Source organism: Cornus florida, unplaced genomic scaffold (genome assembly GCF_030987335.1).
Source record: "Cornus florida cultivar Cherokee Brave unplaced genomic scaffold, ASM3098733v1 CherokeeBrave_3.0.0_Hap2_Chr02, whole genome shotgun sequence".
NCBI lineage: Eukaryota > Viridiplantae > Streptophyta > Magnoliopsida > Cornales > Cornaceae > Cornus > Cornus florida.
This window is the reverse complement of record NW_026775572.1, coordinates 29,222,466-29,244,496: the sequence shown is the minus strand read 5'-3', so window position 1 is coordinate 29,244,496 and position 22,031 is coordinate 29,222,466. Positions and strand designations below refer to the sequence as shown.

Here is a 22,031-nt window from a genome sequence, read left to right as displayed (position 1 = left end):
AAATTGATTAAAGATACCAAATTTACCCTTATAATTTTAAATACTAATAAATAAATAAATTTGTATTTGTTGATGTCTATTTTTAGCGAAGAAATAGTAAAAGAATAGATTATTATATTTAATAATATAATTATTTATATTATATTTATATTTAAAATAAGACTTGATAATATTTTTTGAGGCAGAAGTAGAAATAATTATTAATCACTAAGAAATGAAACTTAAAAAAAAAAATACTGAGATGTACTGATGGCAATACTAATTTTTTTTTAGAGAGATTTGATTGTATTTTGTTGTTGCCAATTATATATGAACTTGTGAAAAAATAAATAAAGGTGAAAAAAAAAAAACAAAAAAAAACAAAACAAAGAAAAAGTTGTTTTGCAGAGAACTTGCCTTGCCTCTTAGAAATTCAGTACAAAAATAAAGAAAGAAATTGGTTTTTCACGATTAATTTAATAGATAAAATAGGAATGTCAAATAAAAAGACAAACATTTCACGCGAAAAGATTATTTTTCAGTGTTTTGTGCATGAAAAGTTTTGAGAGAAAATAAACAAATATGGAAACAAATTTTTTGATTAGTTTTCTCTTCCTATCTATCCAAATTCTAAAAAAAAATTTAAAAAATTTCTTTCCTTTTTTTTCTACCTATTTCCACCTAACCAAACAAAGCCTAAGTCACATAAAGTGAGAACGGGAACGAGAGTAAGTGCTTATTCGACAAAATTAAGTTACAAAAAGTTTTTTAAAAAATGAACAAGAAAGGATGTGAAACGTGTCACATAAAGTGACAACGGGAACGAGAGTAAGTGCTTATTCGACAAAATTAAGTTACAAAAAGTTTTTTAAAAAATGAACAAGAAAGGATGTGAAACGTGAGAGAGATACCCATTGAGATGATTATGTGACTTAGGTCACGCATAAGGGAATTTAATATATATATATATATATATATATATATATATATATATAAAGATTTTTGTATATTTGATCTAAATATTAATTGCATGTCCTCACAGTATGGACCAAATTGCTACTTTTCTATACCAACTATTCAAAGGATTTCAAGGAAATCTTTAACATTAATCAAAGATTCATTTGTTGTCAACTGGTTGTTAACAAACCAACCCAAACCAACCCAAGTGATTTGGAATTTTCAAAGACACACTACCTTGAAGCAACAGAAAGTTTTGAGTTTGATTGATAATTAATTAATTAGGACCTCTTAATCATGACATGATTAAGAGAATACAATCACATTTATCGACACGTGTACTGTTTCTATAGGGTAAACATTCAAATGGGCCCTTAATTTCAAACTAATAGAATGGTGTGTTAGCTTGTAACTTCATTTGGAATATATATATAGGCCTAAAAAATACACTTTGCCGACAATATTATTTAATTTGATTTTTAATACTACTACATTGCATTATTAATCTATAGTTTGTTATAAAAATGGTTAGTTGTGATCATTTGACAGAGAGTATAAAGTCCAAGATATATACAGCAAAGGGAAACTTCTAAGAAACAAGATGATAGGTCCTTTTCATGGTAATTTTCTTTGTGTATGTAGAATCAAACGTGTCTATACGTTTGTATATTATATAAATTTTATTTGTATATGTATGGTTGCATCTATGTTTAAGGCAAGAGTGGTGCAGATTCTTCCGAAATTAAGGATCAAAATTGAATATTATGTTTATCTATACATGTTTGGTTGTATATATTAAGAAATATGGATACAAATACACAACAGAGTACGATAGAATATAGATACGGCAATATAAAAATTTCAAAACAAGTTGGATAAATAAAAAATATAAAAATAGTATAATAAAATTATTTTTATTAGTTGCATTTGACACATGTCCGAACTGTATCTGCGAAGTGTCCTAATATCCAATGCTAGGACACCCTCAGAAAAATATTCGTACTTTTTAAATTTCTAATATCTGATAAAGAAATTATATAATAGAAGTACTTTAATCCATTTAGTGTAGATAGTCGTACCATGAGGGATGGTGTTGAAAGGTGCATAAATGTGATTATGGGGTTGTTTTAAAATAAATGGCAATTTCTCATTAACCAAATAAGAAAGAAGAGGTTGCACAGTCCTTGTTGCAATTAGGATTAGGAAAAAGATATACTAACAAATGTCGAATATTTAAACAATTTTATAAAAATTAAACATAAAAATGTACAAACCTGGACTACGACACATTGTGAAATTTACAAAAGTAAGCCCAATAAAAGTGATCCACAACAAAAGCCCATTAGGCAATTCAAACATAATGGGTCCACAAGCCCCAGTGGCTTGTGAGCATTATTTGTCTGATCAACTGTGGATTTACTAATGATTAATTATCAACGCGTTCACGGAATTTTGAGAATCACAAATGAACTGGAATTTGGAAAATCTAATAGGCTAATCCTATAGCTTTTATTGATTTTTAATATATATTCATAAAAAAATATTATTCACACTATTAAATATATCGTCAGTGGAAGATGAAGTAATCATAATATTATAAGATAATTGTGTGAATCATTATCTTTTAAGTTCACTTCCTAGTCCTCGTACAATTAAATATTTACGCTTTCTATATATATGTATACTTTTTAGGGTATTCTTTAGATCAACTATAGCCTCTTGTTCCATCTTTCACTTTGTGTTTCATGGATTCCAAGTTCTCATTCACCGTTTTTATTCTCCTTTTTTCACTTTCACTCATGCCACAATTCACTGCTGCCCAAAAAACAAGCCATGGTGAGTTAAACATTGGCATGATCTCAGATGCTCTATCCAACAAAGGCTACACAGCCATGGCATTGACTTTAGAGATGACTCTTCAAACTTTGCTCCACGAAGTTCATGACAACACCACCACATTCACCGTATTCTGCCCGCCGGAGTACGCTTTCGACTCTCTCAAGTACGGTCAGCCACCATTGTCCCTCCTTCAGTATCACGTCGTGCCAACGAAGCTTGACAGGGAGGTTCTTGAATCATCACTTCCTTTCAAATCCAAGCTCGACACTCTCCTTCGCGGCCACTCCCTCGTGCTCACTACGCGTCCCGGCCGCGACGGTTCTGCTTCTGCTTCTATCAATGAAGTCAAGATCACGGACTGGAACATCTACAGCGATGAGCGTGTGATCATGCATGGGGTTGAGGACTTCTTTGATCCTGAGTTCGACGTCGACACCGTTCAAGACGACACCACCACCACCACCACTACTAGTCCTATTGATTCAGATAGGGAGGATTCCAGCAAAGTGGTTGATTTGCTTTCATGGATGAGAGACCACATATTCGATACCATAGATTGTGCAACACAAATATTTCTTTTTTAAGGCAATTAGGGTTTTTTCTTTCCCCCCACTGTGATGGTTAAGGAAATTAGGGTTAGTTAATTTCATTGAATTTCTTATTGGTATATTAAAAATATGTAATACAGTAATAGTACATTTAATTCAATTACATGAAATTTATTTATTTTAGTATGTCATATGAATCTTGATTTAGATATATTTTTGTCTTTCATGGCTATAGTTTAGAGGACAAGCAAATAATATAATTGGGGAAAAGAGCTAGTAGAAGAAGTTTTACAATTTATTGGGAAGAAATCTAACACAACACTGTATATCATCCTAGAAACATTCCATTATGCATAAAAAGTAATCTAGCCAAATTTTGGCATACACTTCTACAAAAATAAATATGGTTTTTTTGGGTAAGAATATGATATAAATTAGAAGGAAAAAAAAAACTCTACAACGAAAGATAAGTTCAACGATTTTTCCAATTTTAAAAATTATTAACTACATTGAAAGTCATCCACTAAGAATTTGAAGCTAACAATTTTTTTCAAAGCATTAATCATCCTTTTTTTATTATTTTTATTTTTATTTTAAGCTTGTCCATCCTTGTAGCCTACCAAAATTAAAGCCTGGTTTAAGTGTGAGTTTGAAACTCACCCTCCAACATTTCACTTGGTGTTAATGAGTAGGGTTATCCTAGGCTCATATTCTATATACATAATCTCTTCAATAATTAGTCAATGAGTAGGTATTCACAGTGATCTAGTTGGTAGAACACTTAACTCCCTCATGTGTAATTAGTTGAATAATTCAACAACTACATGGTCTGAAATCGGAGACCCCTTGTTTTGTCACTAAAATTGTGTGTAGTTAAGAAGTCGTTACCAAACTTGATTTATGTCCAAAAATGATTGAAGAAAAGATTGTGATGAACCTAATTAATCATTGGAATTATTTTTTATAAAAGGCACGCATATCATTACAAAATATAGTAAAAAGTCATAGCAAAACTCATAGCTACTTGTACTAAAAAAACAAGCAAGTGTAATTTCTGCTAAACAATAAAATATGTTAACACGGAAAGAACATATTTACTAGTTATTTATATCATCTGCAATCGCTTCAATTTAGAGATACTCTTCCAACCAATTATAGATTTCATTGAGATAGGTGGGATTTCGCCTCCCACATATGAAATAGAAGTTACATAGACCAAAGTTTAACTATAATAATATGTATGTCATCTATTTTTGAAACAAATGAGGGCATGTGCAACTTATCGATCTATATTATTACACCATGATATGATTTCATTTACGAAAAAGTGATTGAAGAAAAGATTATGAATTGCTAGTAAAAACCTCAATGGTGCCAACAATAATAAAACTATATTCATTTCTTTTGAATCAACAGCCAAAAAATCCAAAACCAAAAAGCTCATAGAATAAAAATAAGCTAATAAAAAACCCTAATTATACTTACCGAAGGAAAAAAAAAAAAAAAAAAAAAAAAAAAAAAAAAAAATCCTAATTATGATATCCTATTTTAAATAGAGGGTTCAAGTCTCGGATATATATATAAAGGTAGGGCTAACAGCTTAAGCAAGTTCGGGTGGAGGAAAATGTTATAAGTGAAACTTGTCCCACATCGAATTCGAATGGGTATATATGAATTGGGTGCTAACCTATCTAACATGCCCATACTTTAACTTTAATTGGTTTTCATTATATATATAATTAAAATTTTGACCTCATTCAATAATATTATTTTATCGAATTTATTTTAAAAATTAAAATTTTAACCTTCTTCAATAAAATTATTTTATCAAATTTAACTTTTATAAATGATGTAAAATTAAAATTTTGACCTTATTCAGTCAATCCAAAAAATTCTAAGATTTTCACCGCAATTAATTATGAGAATCATTATGGCTTTAGGTCCACTCTCTAGCTACTTCCTAGTCCTTGTACAATTAAATATTCACGCTTTCTAAATCTATATCTTAACTAGTAAGTAATACACGGTTTTGGGAACCCAAAATCAACTAGGGTTTGTAAAAGCCTAGCTAGCTAGGTTAAGGCAATTAGGCTAGTTTTATTTCATTGAATTTTTGTATTTGTATATTTGAAAGATGTAATAGTAAATTTGATTTCAATTACATGGAATTTTTTTATTTTTGTATGTCATAAGAATCTTGATTTAGCTTCAAATTTGGCTAGTTTTGTCAGATTCATGTCTTGAAGAGGCTTGAGAACATAGATATTTTCATATCCCAAAACTTAATACAATGTTTAGAAGCATTGAATCCGCACTTTAAAACATAAAAGGTCGACGTTGGGTTAGGGAGGGAGCCCGATCAGTGGACACCGCAGTGCCCAACACTGGACAAGGTTCCGTCTTATCAAACCTTGCCAAGGAAAGGCAGACCACGCATCATTCATTCTTTTACATAATGAAGATGCTTCCTTTTTGGAAGCTGCTCTGTCAAGCCAGCAACAACCCTGTGGCTAGGGTAGGACCAGGGTGTTCCACCTCCGAACACCCCCCGGACTGCCTCTCACAAATTTAATTCCGTCTTATATTCTACTTTTTCTAGCTCCACTGGCCCAGCCCTATATGCAGGTGATGTTGATTTTCATTTTGAAATTTCATATTGAGAATGAAGGGAAAATATTGTTAAAAAAGTAACTGTGGGAATTAGTATGGCAATTTATTCAGTGACGTATGGAGGAAAAATAAGAATATGTTATGGAAGTCAAAATTGGATAAATAAGTCTAATTAAAATAATGTTTACTGCTTAGTCTCTGGAACAGTAGCCTAGTATTTAGATTGATTGTCAAATTACCTAACATGGGAATGCATTATAGTAACAAATAAAAAATAAAAAACATAATTAAATTATACCAAGATGAACATTTAATAAGCTGGCTTAATGGAGAATGGTTATGAATTTAAGTTAGGTTGGGGTATCCAACCCAAAAAGTTTATTAAGTGGTGTAGTCTTGTCCCGTATAAATTTTAGATTCCTTCTCTTCACTGCAAGTGGAACTCTATTGAATGACTTATTAAGTGGAGTGACCTTCTCCCCGTTTAAATTCCAAATTTTTTCTCTTCATGTGGAGTGACCTTGATCATCAGCATATATTAAAGATGACAATAAGTTGGAAATCTCTTTTGGGGAAGCTACTGTCAACCCGACAACATTTTTTTTTTTTTACTTTTATTCGACAATGATGGTTTTAAGCCTCTTGAAAGAAATTTTTTATTTTATTTTATTTTATTTTTTTATTATTATTTTTTTCTCAGATAAGGCATATCCACGTTTATAATTCAGATTAGAAGTGATAATTCGTATTGGCGAGTCGTGTTCGTGTCATGTTAGAGTATGAGTATTCTGTTAAATGGGTCGACACGAATATAACACGTTTATTATTCGTGTCAAGAAATCCTAACACGATTATTATATGGGTAACACGACACGCGTAATCCGTTTAATAAATAGTTCAAGACTTAACACGGCATGAAATAACAAGACAAGACACGTTTAAATCATTTTTGACCTGAACACGATACTTTTATTCACCATATTTTACTAAACGGATCATTTTTAATACGAACACAACACGACATGTTTAGTTAAACGGGTTAATTGGGTTAATCGGGTTGACAGGTCAAACACAAACACGATACGTAGGGATGGCAAATTATGACACAACGCGATATAAGTGAGTTTGGGTTAACCTTATACGGATTCGGGTCATAAAATAGTTGACACAATTTACTTAACCGTGTCGGGTTAGGGTTAAGGAGTTCAACCCGTTTAACTCAACATGTTATAATCGTTAAGCCGTTTGATAAACAGCCTAAACAGGTCGGGTTAGTATTAAAGGTTCTTGACACAATTATTTAATAGATTAAGTTTAGATTTACCTGTTTAGTAAAATACCCTTACATCCATACGACACATGAACACGAATTGTCAGCCTTAACGATACGTTTAATTATTGTCTCAATTCAGATTGACACAAACACCAATAAACCAAATTTAAACCTACTTATCTGGTGTATTGTTAAATATTGCCACCCAATTTCTGACACATTGTCCTCGCATCTCACAAATATTTACGGAAAATAAAAATCTGTTGCATAAAAGGGCCATACAGCAAAAGGCCAAGTTCGAGGCGGGGCTCTCTACAAACCCATCGCAAGGGGCGCAAGGAGGGGCAGCATCATGACGACTGCTCTCCTTAAAGCCAGCATCCACCCTGGTGGGCGAGACAAAGCCCACCTCGGTGGGTGGATTGTACACTGTGCAATGTCCCAGCCACTTCCGTTAGCCTTACTACCCCGACTTGGGTCACAAGCTCGCGTTACTGAGCTCGGCTCACTTTGGCATTGGACATGTCCATTTAAGAAGAGGGCAATTTTTTTGCAAACAATCGATGTGGGAACTTGAATTATAGTAATAAGGCAAAAAAGCATAAAATCCCTCAAATATTAAAAACCAACATTTTACTTTTCTAAACTATAAAATCGAGCAAGTCAATATCTTTACTATTAAAAATGTGCAGTTTGACCCCTGACAGTCTTTTCCGTCTCATTTCCGGCCAACAGTTGCACCCGTGAGTAGTACGTTTTTTTTTATAATTCTATCTTTGCCCATCCATTTGACCATTGTACCCCTTTTTCATTCTTTCTCTTCTCTCTCCACCTGCCATCACCTACCCTTTATCTCTCTCTCCATAAATAGACAGATCTATATATCCCTTATATGAACAAGATATATAAACCCACATATATATAAATATATAGATACACAATCTCATTTTATGTTTCTTATTTTATTTATTTATTACTGTATTACTTATTTCTATATATGTATATAAATATAAACGCACATTGTGTAACAAAAAAAAAAAAAAAAACCTAACCCACTTTCGTTTTCCCCTTCTCTCTCTCTGCGCGATGCCGCCAGTGCATCCGCCTTCTCTCTCAATGTGCCTTCTCTCTCAATTTCACCACCGCTGCGAACTTGTCGGCAGCCACGTCTCCATCTCCGGTGCCGTGCTCTAACCCTAAACCTCGTCCAAAGCACTGTAACTTTAGCTATGGTTGGAATATCACCAAGTAGCCGTCAAGTGGTGGTGGTGGTGGTGGTCGTCATCAGAAACAAAGTCGCGAGGAGAGAGAAAACGAAGAGAGATGAACTTATACAGTATTTGATAAAAGGTATTATTGACGTGTGCTTCTGATCAACGCTGACTGTATGTTTTTTGTTGATGTGGTCCGCTATGATTGGTCAGGAACCTAAGTTTGGCATAAAAAATAAAAAAAAATTATCCCAAGCTTGTCATCTACCAGTTATGTCCAAAGTTTGTCAGCTACCAAAATTTTCATTCCCCAACTTCTATGATTTAAAATCCAAAGCTTTTGTACATAAAATTAAAAATTCTAATTTTCCGTTTGGTTCCCGAAAAATTTGCAGGAAAACGAAAAGAAATACAAGGACTAAGGAATATGAATCTTGAGAAAGAAAAAAAAAAAGAGGAGTTTTAGAGAGAGAATGTAATTTGTAGAGAAAGGGAGGGAAAGAAAAATTTTCGTTTGGTTCCCAAAATATTTGCAAGAAAACGAAAAGAAATACAAGGACTAAGGAATATGAATTTTGAAAAGAAAAAGAAAAAAAGAGGAGTTTTAGAGAGAGAATGTAATTTGTAGAGAGAGGGAGGGAGAGTGAGGTGGAGTTTCCTTGGACAGACTACATATATAGCATGAGGGTATTGATGGTATTTTACAATTTTGTAATTCAGTGTAAAATGTTAAATTTTTTTTTTTTTTACTTGAGAGGAGTTTTATGTTTTTTTGCCTAGTAACAAAAATATTCCCCATGTTACAGCTCGCCAATCATCAACAACTGCAGTGACGCATATACAGTTATATATATATATATAATAATAAGAATTAAAAAAGTGACTCGCATTTCTTCTACAAATAAAACGGCATCTACAATGTTCATTAATCTCCTCAATTACATTGTTTTTTATACATAGTAATATAAACAACAAAACAAACTTTATCGCTTTGAAAACAATACCAAGATCAGCATTGACAAGGACGCTACCACCTTGAAACCAGAGCTTTCCCAGAAATTCTGTTTTTCGGCACCCGCATCTCTACCATGTTGCTTTGTTGCTAACTGATCTCTGAGTTCTTTCAAAGCTTTGTCCCTTCGCTCTCCCATCTGTCAATGGATATTCCAACATTTAGTAAGCTAGATTAATGGATAATATAGCTATGATATTCAGCAATAATATTAAGAAGAAAAAAAGGAGCAAAAACATGTGGAAATCTCTCTTGGGAAAGGTACTATCAAGCCTCGCATATATAGATACTGAGTATATATATTCGGACAAGGGTGGTGTTGGGCGTCTAAGCACGCCCCAGAATCCACCACCGTGTACATGCAATCCTTTTATTCACACATGCACCGAAAAAATTTCTGGACATAACCACTATCAACTTTGGTACATTTATTGGTCACTAAGATGCCACAAGGTTGCGGACCATATGAATTTATGGGGACAATTTCTTTTTGCAGAAAGGGGACTAAGGCTTAAATGTAGCAGTTACGCAGGTAGAACACTAATTATGGGTCTTGTGGCATGGCAGAACACTACAATACTACTTGCGCACAATAAAGGGTCTGGACAATCTATAAGATGAAAACCTGATTTTTTCTCAGACTTGTTAATTACCATGGTACATGCTCACTATGCAAATTTAGGACATCGGATTCGGATCGGTGGCAAGCAAATAAAAAATATCAAATGCTTGAGAAAACAAAATGTGTCCAGTTTTATCACAAGGGTAAAGATACAGTATATACCCTTTGGAGCTTCCGCGTCTGCGATCGAGCATCCTGGAGACAGAATTCCAACTTTAAAACCCTCTTCTTTAACTCCTGATCAGTTCTCCGGTGTTTCTCTAGCTGTTCAACAAACAGGTCAAAGCTAATTAATAAATTTGAACCATTTGCTTGAAGAAGAATTGAATTAAACTTTTGGAGTGGAAAAGAAGAACCAAAGAGTAATTTGAAAAAAAAAAAAAAAAACTGAAAATTTCAACATACTTGCGACTCCAATTCCTTAGTTTTGAGCTTCCAGTGAGTAGACATAATCCTGATTTCATCTCTCAGTTTAGAGATTTCCTCATCCTTGACAGTCAAAAGCCTATTGATCCTTTCAAAATTCTTTGGTGAAATTTCATCTAATATTTTCCTCAGCTCACAGTCTTTGCTTGCTCCAGCTCTGGCGACTGCTTGCATAATATCATGTTCAATTTTCAAAACTTCATCTTTTAGTTGCTTCTGTGAAGATTCCCTTGCTTGGAGATCCTTCTGCAGAAGATCTAATTGCTCACCTAGCCTATTTACACGAACCTCATGCTGTTTTAATGAACTACTTTTTTCATCTAACTCCTTTAGAAGTGTTAAACATTGAAGCTGTGCCAATTCAGCTGATGCAGCACTTGCATCTGCAGTTGCTTGAGTGGCCGAAAGCTGTGATCTAAAACCATCCAATTCCTTGAGATACTGCATTGCATTAAAAAGGTACAAACCGAATTATAAATGCTGACTCATTTCAAGGGAAACTGCACAACTTGCAACGACTTAAACAAGATGAAGAACAAAGATGAGTTATAGTTTCAAAACAATATAACAAAGACAGAAAATGTGTGAGACCATAGGATTTAGGTTGGCAAATTTCATCCAAAACAGTGTGTATATTGAATTTGGAATTCATTTAGATTCTAAACGTTAGTTAATTATGGTAGTTGAATTACCTTTGTCCAAGGTCAAATTGATAAATTCAAAGGCTTCACCTAAACCAAAAAATAAAATTCAACTCTTAGAATTGTGCACTCGCCAATTTAGCCTAGTAAATGTTAGGTTTTCAAATTGCATGTTTTGACTCATAAAGATCAGTTCTAAAATGAAAATTGTTGTTTCTATTTTAGAAATCCCACAGAAACTGGGACAGGAGAGTTCAACCAATCGAAGGATTGCTGTAGACCCACTAGACTAACTCGATCCCAATCAATTAATGTCTGCAAGAAGGGTCTGAGCTCTCTTAACCCTAATCCTTCCTTGGTTCAAAATTCTATATAAAGAACCAAGGTTTTCACAAAACATATAAAAGCATATGTACATTAAGCATCAAAGAGCAGTGCAAAAGAAACTTGTGTGCATTCTAGTTTTCATTCATTGTCCATCCACTTAGTTGTTGAGTGATTTTGAGTGTTGAACACAAATCTAAGAGCTCTAAGGACTTCAATACCTCAAGCAACTCCACACAACAAACAAGGAGCAGATGTTACTAGTCATGCCAATGAAAGAACTAAAGGAAAAATGGACATATGCAAATGCAAATCTTTGGATTTATTAAATAAGGTATTGCCAAGGACTAAGAAAATGCAACTGCAATAGACATATGCAAATGCAAATGAGATTCGGTATTGCTGAGTAAATTGATGTGTATTGCTCAATAAATAGATTCATGATCTCATCATTCCATGTTTTTCGCTCAACATGCATCTCTTAGACCTTGGCATAATGCAAATGTTTGGGAGGTCAATTTTTTATATTAACTAGGAAACCAACATATGAATATAGATAGTGAACCAGCATAGTTAGATACAAAATAAATGCATTCAAAGTAACTCATATGGTATATTACGTACTTCACCTCATATTATTCCCACTTCAGCACCAAATTGCCAAATTAGATCATGATATGTAGAGATTCAGTATTTCACTTGACATTACAACAGAAGTAATTTTCTTGGATAGTGAAAGCTTGAAAAGACATCATGTCACTTTTCATCTATCAATTTTCCGAATCAGGTTCATTACGAACACGGTTAATTTATTGCCCAATGGAAGATTGAATCTTTCACCGATTTAAATTGCATGTGTTCACTCAACAGTCAACAATAAAAACAGCTACCAAAACTTGGTTACGCCCAACTTAAAATTTGATCAAAATATTTCAAAGCCACCCATACATATTGGCCTAAAAAGTAGTTGGTTAGGAAATTATTGAATAAATGGCAGATAATTTTTCGCCATAGCAAAAGGGAAAACAAAAAAGATCTATCTAGAATGGTAAATCATTTATATAAGTGAAACTCAACTTCTGGCAACCTTGTCAAACAAGCATATTTACACTTAGATTGGCGACTTAAACTTGTTTCATCTTAAATTATCATCAAAGCGTATCCATATAATAAAAGTTTCAAAATTCCTCATGTAATCCGATGGAATAATTATTCCTTCCACCACAGTTCATGTGCCAACTGTAGCAATTTCATTACTCGAAAACATTTTCATGATAAAATATTGAGACCCAGGGAAAAGGAAAACAAAAACTAGGAATGAAAACTTAAAACAACAAATGTCTTGACTAAATGCCTTGCATTGAGAAAATTGCCAAGGACTAGAAATGTATTGCTCAGTAAATAGATTCATGATCTCATCATTCCATGTTTCTCGCTCGACATGCATCTCTTAGTCCTTGGCATAATGCAATTGTTTGGGAGGTCAAATTTTTTATATTAACTAAGAAACCAACATATGAATATAGACAGCGAACCAGTATAATCAGATACAAAATAAATGCATTCAGAGCAACTCCGATGGTTTATGTACTTCATCTCATATTATTCCCATTTCAGCACCAAATTGCCAAATTAGATCATGATACGGAGAGATTCAGCATTTAACTTAACACTACAACAGAAGTGATTTGCTTAGATAGTGAAAGCCTGAAAAGTCACCAGGTCACTTTTCATCTATCAATTTTCCAAATCAGGTTCATTACAAACGCAGTTCAAGTATTGCCCAATAGAAGATTGAATCTTTCACTGATTTAAATTGCAGATGTGTTCACTCAACAGTCAACAATAAAAACAGCTACCAAAACTTGGTTATGCCCAGCTTAAAATTTGATTAAAAAAATTTCTAAGCCACCCATAAATACTGGCCTAAAAAGTAGTCGGTTTGGAAATTATTGAATAAATGGCAGACAATTTTTCACCATAGCGAAAGGGAAAAGAACAACGATCTATCTAGAATGGTAAATCATTTATATAAGTGAAACTTCTAATTGGGAACCTTGTCAAACAAGCATATTTACACTTAGATTGGCGACTGAAACTTGTTTCATCTTAAATTATCATCAAAGCGTATCCATATAATAAAAGTTTCAAAATTCCTCATGTAATCCGATGGAAATGAATTCCTTCCACCACAGTTCATGTGCCATCTGTAGCAATTTCCTTGCTCGAAATCATTTTCATCATAAAATATTAAGACCAATGGGGAAGGAAAACAGAAACTAGGAATGAAAATACAACAAATATCTTGACTAAATGCCTTGCATTGAAAAATTGCAACCACCACCGTCACTATCTCATGTAGCAAACTATAGTTTAATATGCCCAAGCCATACTTATACATACAGACAAATCTTGAACCATTCAAACCAAAAAGACAAAGAGTAAAACAATAATATAATATCAAAACACTTGGATACCTTCAGCCCAAGTGCTCCAACAAAAAACAAGAAGGAAAAGCCAAAAGAAAGCCAGAAAAAGTTGAAGACGAGAGCACGGAATCTATAGATAGTGGGATTTGAAAAACCCCAAAATAACCTCAAGCCATCAACATATGAGAAACACCTTATTAGAACAGGTTCAATCATTACAATAGCTAATAAGTCATAAATCCTAATTAGTAATCCAGTATTAACTTTCAATGATCTAATCAGGAATCTATAGATAGTGGGATTTGAAAAACCCCAAAATAACCTCAAGCCATCAACATATGAGAAACACCTTATTAGAACAAGTTCAATCATTACAATAGCTAATAAGTCATAAATCCTAATTAGTAATCCAGTATTAACTTTCAATGATCTAATCAAAATGCTATATATACAGTACATGTTCCATATACAGATGTATAAACAAACACAGACACACATTCATAGATAGATATGAGTGGCACCTTCTCAGCAGTAGATGCCGATGCTTGAAGCTGCCCATTTCTCTCCTCCAAGCTCTTCTGCAGTCTACAGATCTCCTCTTCCATGCTCTTGGCCTTGGTCTCTGCTTCCTGTGGAAAACCCCCCAAAAATAAATTAAATTTAAAAAACATTGAAACAAATCACAAAGTTAAATGGTCCCACAAACAACAGAACCTTTATAGAGAAGAACAAAAAGTTGAAATGATTTCATTTCCCAAGTACAATTTTTTATATATGTATTTGTTTATATATAGATATACACACATACATAGATCAATCATACAAATACAGAAAGAAAACAAATTAATTCAAAAAAGGGCAAACAACAAAACACATGCCTGTCTTGTTAGGGTTTCACGAGCAACCGATTGTTCCTGGTTAGCGAGACGAACTCGAACGTCTTTGAGCTCCGCCGCCAAAGACACCACGTTCCGGCGAAAGCTTTGTTTTTTCTCACTCAGATCCTTCAACAACGGATCAATCTCTCTCGCTGAAGATGACGACGACGGCCTCTCTGAACTCGACATCACAGCTAATCAAAGTAACCTAAACGCCGATCACTGTAACTCCGGCTTCAATCTTAGTCCGACGATCTGATTCCGCGTAGATACAGTGTATCAAGTCCTAGAACAAGTTGTTCTGAGTCCTTGTACTCAAAAGGCTATCCACATATCTGCATGTGAGAACGGTTGTTACGCATTTATTTCTCAATAATGATTTCCCGAGAAAAAAGATGAAGAAAATTTAAAGAAAACGGTAGTAACTTTTTCCTTTTACCGTTGAATTCAAACTTACATAAGCCGATTTGATGTAAAGCTCTGTACCTAATTAGCTTAGATTATACGAAGTCCGCCAGAGGAAAAAAAAAAATTCTACTAGTAAAAAATAAAAACTCTGTTTTTTTTCTGGCACATAAGACACACCATATCTCAACCTCAACATAGAGAGAGAAACGAGTATTCACATTCAACAGGCTTCTGGGCCACATGTCTGTTACTCCATAACACAAGAATTTTACATGAAGTGTGTTTCTTAACAAGCAAAAACAATAGTTTTAGAGAGAGAGAACAAAAAAAAAAACACATACTCTGTAAATCATTGGAGCTACTAAAAGATTCAACTTCAACTATACAAAACTTCATATATAATAATCATGATTCGGAGATCAAGATCGGAGCTTTTATTGAGTTGACCAATGGATCGAAGAGAAACGCACGTGGAGGGCGTATGACTTACCGTCGGCGATCTATCTGGGTCGGATCATCGGACGGCTGGAAATGGAGTGGCGTGCGCCAATTTGGGGTTTTTTTGGAATAGAAGGGACGTGTCTGAACACAGAGAGAGGGAGGTCGGAGGGTCGGATCTGAGGTTTATGTTTGTGTTCGGGTATGGTTCGGAGTTGCCGAGCCTCGGGTCTAGTAAATGACAGATTTCGAACCTATTGTGTGATTGAGTGGACTTACGTGGGCGCGGCAAATCCAAATTTTCATTTGGTGTTTGACTCTCTGATTCCGTCCACGTGGAAGTGTACAGACCGTCAGATGTGAAGGAAGAAAATTGCATTAATTAGAGAGATTAGAGAGCAGTAGGGTAAATTGCATTAATTAATTAATTATTTATTTATCCGTATTTACACAAACAATAGGCAATTCATTTATTTCTTTGACTTTCCTTCAAAAAAAGGACATGTTAGAGGTGTCGTCCCAAATCTCAAAAGAGATGTAATATTCAATGATCTAATTCATATATATTTTGCCCAAAATTCGGAAGAATTTAGTATAATTTACTTATCTTTCCCTATAAGCATCTAAATTATTTAGGAATACAATTATTTTAATAAAAAAATTGCACTAAGAAATACTAAAAATTAGGCCTCAATTTAAGGAGACTTATTATATATAGATATATATATATAATATATATAGTTGTTGCTTGAAAAAAAATGATAAAAGCTGGAACTAACATGACAATTGGAATCTAATTTCTAAGTTAAAGTCAAATTTCGCAGAAAATGAGAAAACACAAATGTCCATATCAAATTTCGCTCAATCCTAACTTCCAACATGGAAGATGAGTCTACTTACCAGAAGAAGAAAAAAAAAACATGGAAGATGAGTGGTGGGCTTATCAAGATGTGAAAGAAGTTGTTCCATGTTGCAATCGAGTACTATTTATGAATGTAAATATGAAAAAAAAAATTGCCTTCTAAATTAAAACAACTTATTTCTAATTTCTAATTTCTAATTTCTAATTTGGTTGGCTTTCAACAATATGCCTTTTAACCAAATGTATTATAGTAATCAAGCAAAGTATATTGGACGGGTAAATAATTATAGTGGGCTGAAAAAGAAGGAGAATAGTTACAACAAACCCAATTGAGAGTGGGAGACAGGCCTAAAAGCCCACCAAGGAAACCCAACCAGCCTAAATTTATGACGCAAAATAAGCCCTAGCATGGACCCAACTCAAATACAACCCAAAACCAGCAAACACAAACCCAGCTTAGAGCATCTCCATCCAAAATTTCAAATTTCGGTTAAATTGGCATATGGTATTTTGGCATACTCCATTTAATGTGTCAAATCTATTAACTTATTGCGTAGTAATATTTAAAGTTTCGGGTGAAAATGTTCAATATGCCAAATTTGAATAGTTTGTGTGATCCATATATTTTAAAATAATGAAAAATTTTCATTTGGCATAAACTTTTTGGATATGTCAAATTTGACAAATTGCTTCATATGTCAAATGCTAGGTAGGCATTTGTGATTTCGGTTGGTTGGAGGAGTTTTTTATGTCAAAACTAGTTGTTGCATGTGTCCCGTAAGATTTGTCGGTTGGAGATGCTCTTAGACGTTTATTAGAAGTGCATACAATCAATTATATACACCCACTTCAACAGCTAGTATAAGCGCAATTCGTATTCCATGTAGAAATATACGTTATACCGGAGTAGTGGTTATTAAATACTGCAGCCAATCAGAACATCCTATGCACTTTGATAATAAGAAACGCAGTGTTTTGATTGACGGGAATATTAATATTCGCTACTCTCTCGAATATGGATTACAGGGTGAGAGGGCATGAAGTTTGGGGGTGGCAGAGAATTGCAAATCGAGAAACCAATTATCAATCTGTGTCTTCATAATTTCTCATCTATTTTCCATTTTCTACTTATTTTACTTCATCCATTCTTCTATTTCTTTGTGTTGGGAATCCAACTCATTTCGCTACACACACATACATACATACATATATATATATATATATATATATATATATATAAATATCATAAGGGTTGTAATTTAAATTATGCAATTTGTAATTTGCACAGTTACCTAACAAAGTAAATTTCCTTACCAAAAAGGAAAAAAAGTATCAATCAAAGTAATTTTTGATGATGTCTTAACAAGGCAGGATTGTTACCATCTAAGGGTTCTGTTGAACAGAGATAAAAATATAATAAAATAAAAATTTCTGGTAACGGTTAGAGGGTTAAAAAAATAAATAAAATAAAATAAAATAGTAGTTAGGGGGAGAAAATTGAACCTAAGACCATAAAATGGGAGTAACAAAGTACCATCAACTTCAACGAGTAAAGAGTAAACTAGATTATAGTTCATTAACAACTTAGGCTCTGTTTGGCATGCATTTTATTTCTGTTGTTTTTGTTTTTTAGCTGCTGCAGTGTCAATTTTGGTAACAAAAGTATGTTCGGTGCGACCTTGTTTAATTTTATACCGTGCTAAAATACTTCGCGAACAGTGGCCCAAAACTAAAACACCAAAAAGTTATTTTTTCTTATTTTGACAACGGTTCATGGCCCAAAACCATAACAGTAGCGCAACATGGGCAAAAAAACAAAACGTCTAAAATATCGTTCCCAAACGTGCTTTCGATTTTTTTTATTCTACAGCAAAAACACTGTTTATGTTTTAATTAAAAACAAAACGTTTAAAACAAAAGACATGCCAAACGGGCCCTTATAAAAGGTTTAGATGTTTGCTACTTATTAAAGGACAAAATTAACATCTACTCCTTGTATAAGTTACTAAAATAGTTATATAATGGTGTGTTTGTGAAAACTTGTTTATCATTCTTTCTTGTTTATGTTTTGTTCATACAAGTTTTTATCACTGTTCATTTTACTTGTAAATTTTCTCATTTTTATATATTATGGTATCACTTTCACTACTTTATATAGGGTTAATAGAAGGATATCCACATAGGCAACCAAAAGATATTGTGTAGGTAGTGGAAATCTGTATAGGTCGTGGAAATGTTTAAGCAATCTATACATGTATTCCTATTAATTAGAGTTTAATGTCATATTTCTATCGTCTCTCTCAAAACTAGTCAGCCTAACTCCCACACTAGCTTATATCCCCCACTTGTATGGTAATGTCTCATTATGGCTCCCCACCCTCCCTAGAGCTTGTTTCTTGCAAATAAACTTCTCACCTATTTAAATGCCTTCTTGCTATACAATTTTTCAGATGATTTAAATATTTACAAGTGTATAAAATGTTTTACTCGTCTAGAATCTACTTTAATTTTCTACAATTATTTACAATCTCTTTGATCTTAATCTCTACAATTCTTCACAACTTTTTACATAAATGTGAAAGACTTTTAGAACCTTATTCTCCTCATGTCATGTAAACGTCTTTTTGAGCACTTATGTGTATAGCCTCCCTACAATTAGGTGTGGAGTGACATTATAGAATCTATACGACGACGTCAAAGTACTTCACAACTTTTAAACAAAATTATCAGTTGTGATATACCTTTAGTTAAAGAAAACCGTTGACAAATTGGTCCGAAAGGCCCCCAAAAAGGCAAAGTCCGCGGGCAGGCCTCTATGGCTAAAGATAATCGTGTTTTCCCACCCCCTAATCGGTAGCCACTTCCAATCTTAAACATACGTAATACGTAATTCGTATTGTCATCCCCGGATCTATTGCACCGTGCAAGATATATCTAGACTCAATAAAGGGGACCATACTACTAATTTTTCATATAGATAGATTAAAATAAGTTATCGGCCTCTGATTCATCATATTGGATGTATAAGCGTGTGCCCAGTAGTAAGAGTGCACACAGTCTAATTCAGTACGGTTCCTGGTGGAACCGGAACCATTCCTAATGGTTCCCAAAAAATTGAAACCGACCAGAACCAAAACCGAAACCGTTGGAACATGGAACTAGAACCGAACCGAACCGATTCTATAATTTTTTTTCGATAAATGAATCAAATATATAAACCAACAAAGAATACAACAAAAGAAGGATAAGTAAGACCCAACACACAAAACTAAGCAAGCCTAGCAAACAAACCCATCTTACCAAACTAACTATTGCGGCAACAGCATTGACGCACCCCAACCCAATTTACACCATTTAATAAATTAAACAATTGGAATGCATCTAACCATCTACATTAACCTCATACATACATAACGCCATCATACATCAGAGTACCTACTTAACAGTTTACCGTTAAAAACAAATCATACACCCATTGTGTGAGTTCCGACAAAACTAAACCGTTAACTACAAGTTATACTACCAAATTCTACCACAATAATTACATCTTATACAAAAGACTTTTTGTTGTTCCTTTCCCCTATTCATACCCAAGATCCTAGATATGGCAGTGGCGACCCAATCTTGTACCAGAAAAACATATATATGGAAGGAGTGAACTTTAAGCCCAGTGAATGCAACACTACTACATCAGAATAATATAAACAAATATTATCTGATAACTTCAATTAAACTTCATTTATATATAACTTCCAACTTTACAGGCATTAAAATATATTACTCTCCTTCTAGGCCAGAGTATGGACCTTATATGATATAATACTCTCCTTCCAGGCCAAAGTATGGACCTTATATAATATATTCATGATTTATAACCATCTTCATCTCATATCAACCTATCCAATACTTCAATTAACACACTCAAGTATAAAACTTCTAGTAAGTACACTTAACTTGACTACTTTTCAAATTATTTATTTGTCATTCAGTATCGTAGATGTAGTCGTTTCCTTTTCCATGCCTGAACATTATTATACACACGTCATATTTATTTCTAACGAGTAATAATTAATAATAATCACTTCTAAAATAAATTCCCAGTACACAATTATAACTAAAATTATAATTACAATTATTTGTATAAAATATTAACCCAACAATTTAAAGAGAATACAATTGTATTAATTCATACAATTTAATAATCAAATTCTCAAATATATAGGAAACTTCCTACCTTTATTATTAGTTTACAAGAACTCCTGCCAAAATCTTCATATCCTCATCCTCTTTCTTTTCTCTCCTCTAATCGTATGAAGCTATATAATATTTCTTCAATTTGTGTGTTTTTTTTTCCTCTGCTATACATTAACCCACCGATTGCTTATAAGGAAAAGCTTCTTCTAGAAGCTTAGTAAATATTATATTTTAATTTGGCATAATTATCAAACAACTTCTAAAAGGAAACCTTAGAATTAAATCTATTCATTTATATACGTATCCATACGTGTAGGTGTGTTGTGCTAGCAGCATACCAACTTTCATGTAGTTTTTTTTTTTTTGGAAAGTAAAAGTTAATTCCCATCGAATAAGGTAATAATATAGTAGCCCGAGCAAGGCTAAAGGATAAGTAAAATACATGCCTAGCTTATAGACAGGCCCAGCCCATAGAAGAAATAAAACCCATCCTCTACACAGAGACAAACAAGACCAAAAGTGCAGGTCACAAATCTGGTAAATAGCGGTTAGTAACATATGAAAGCTTCACCATAGACGGTTCCTAATCGGGGGGACATGAAGGAGGTCGTAAGATAGACCAAGGGATGTTCCAGTCATTTAGAATACGCCTATTGGTTAGAGAATATTCAAGAGGATCAACCATTAGTTTTAGTCTAATTGAGTCAAGCATTTTGTAAGAAGAGAGTTTGCTGAGATTCTTTTCTTTTGGAAAATGCGCTCTGGTCGCGTTCAGTCTAGGTATTATACACAAGTGCAGAAAATGCAAGTCTAGAAATGAAAGCATTGCAGTCGGATGGTTTGTTTTTCCGTGCTGGGATGCCCAAGCAACCAATTCATTCCAACTAGAGGGAAGGATGTAAAAGCCACAACGTGTTTGGATGAATGTTCAAATGGGAGAATGGTACGGGCACTGAAAAAGGAGATGGTTATGTGATTCAGGCATAGAATTACACAGAGTGCAAAGGTTAGGAGAGTTTAGATATGAGGTATAGTCTCGATCCTTGGTGGACAGCCTTAGTTGAACCACAAGCCATATAATAAATGCATGTTTATGCCCAATTGGTTTGGACTAGACAAGTTTAGTCCATGGTAGAGAAGGGATGTGTCTTAAGAGATGTTTGAGGGTTTGAGTAATGGAGAACCTGCCATTTAGAGATGGGATCCACAAAATTTTGTCTGGTAAGGTTGAATTAGGGGAAGGGAGGGTATTGTGCTGTAAGAGTTGGGGAATAAAGGTGGTAATAGATTTTGGGAAGGACCAAGAAAAGCTTGTGATGAAGGTACTAACAGTGGTTTTGCAATCAAAGTTGGATGGTATGGTTTGGTGGTTTGGAATTT

The 22,031-nt window shown here is 33.7% G+C and overlaps 1 protein-coding gene across 3 annotated transcripts; it reads right to left on the bottom strand.

Moving 5' to 3' along the window:
- Positions 1 to 9,288: 9,288 nt before the first annotated feature.
- Positions 9,289 to 15,796, bottom strand: LOC132294507 (nuclear envelope-associated protein 2-like). Of its 3 annotated transcripts, none has more exons than XM_059792392.1 (6): positions 15,648 to 15,796; positions 14,746 to 15,084; positions 14,393 to 14,496; positions 10,457 to 10,918; positions 10,214 to 10,315; positions 9,289 to 9,568 (listed from the first exon to the last, which is right to left on the bottom strand). In XM_059792392.1, the coding sequence occupies exons 2-6, from the start codon at positions 14,936 to 14,938 to the stop codon at positions 9,401 to 9,403; spliced, it is 1,029 nt and encodes a 342-aa protein (XP_059648375.1). In that variant the 5' UTR covers positions 14,939 to 15,084; positions 15,648 to 15,796; the 3' UTR covers positions 9,289 to 9,400. The 3 variants fall into 3 exon arrangements, with proteins under 3 accessions (XP_059648375.1, XP_059648376.1, XP_059648377.1); XM_059792393.1 differs by lacking the exon at positions 15,648 to 15,796 and adding an exon at positions 15,499 to 15,629; XM_059792394.1 differs by lacking the exon at positions 15,648 to 15,796 and adding an exon at positions 15,207 to 15,462.
- Positions 15,797 to 22,031: the final 6,235 nt, after the last annotated feature.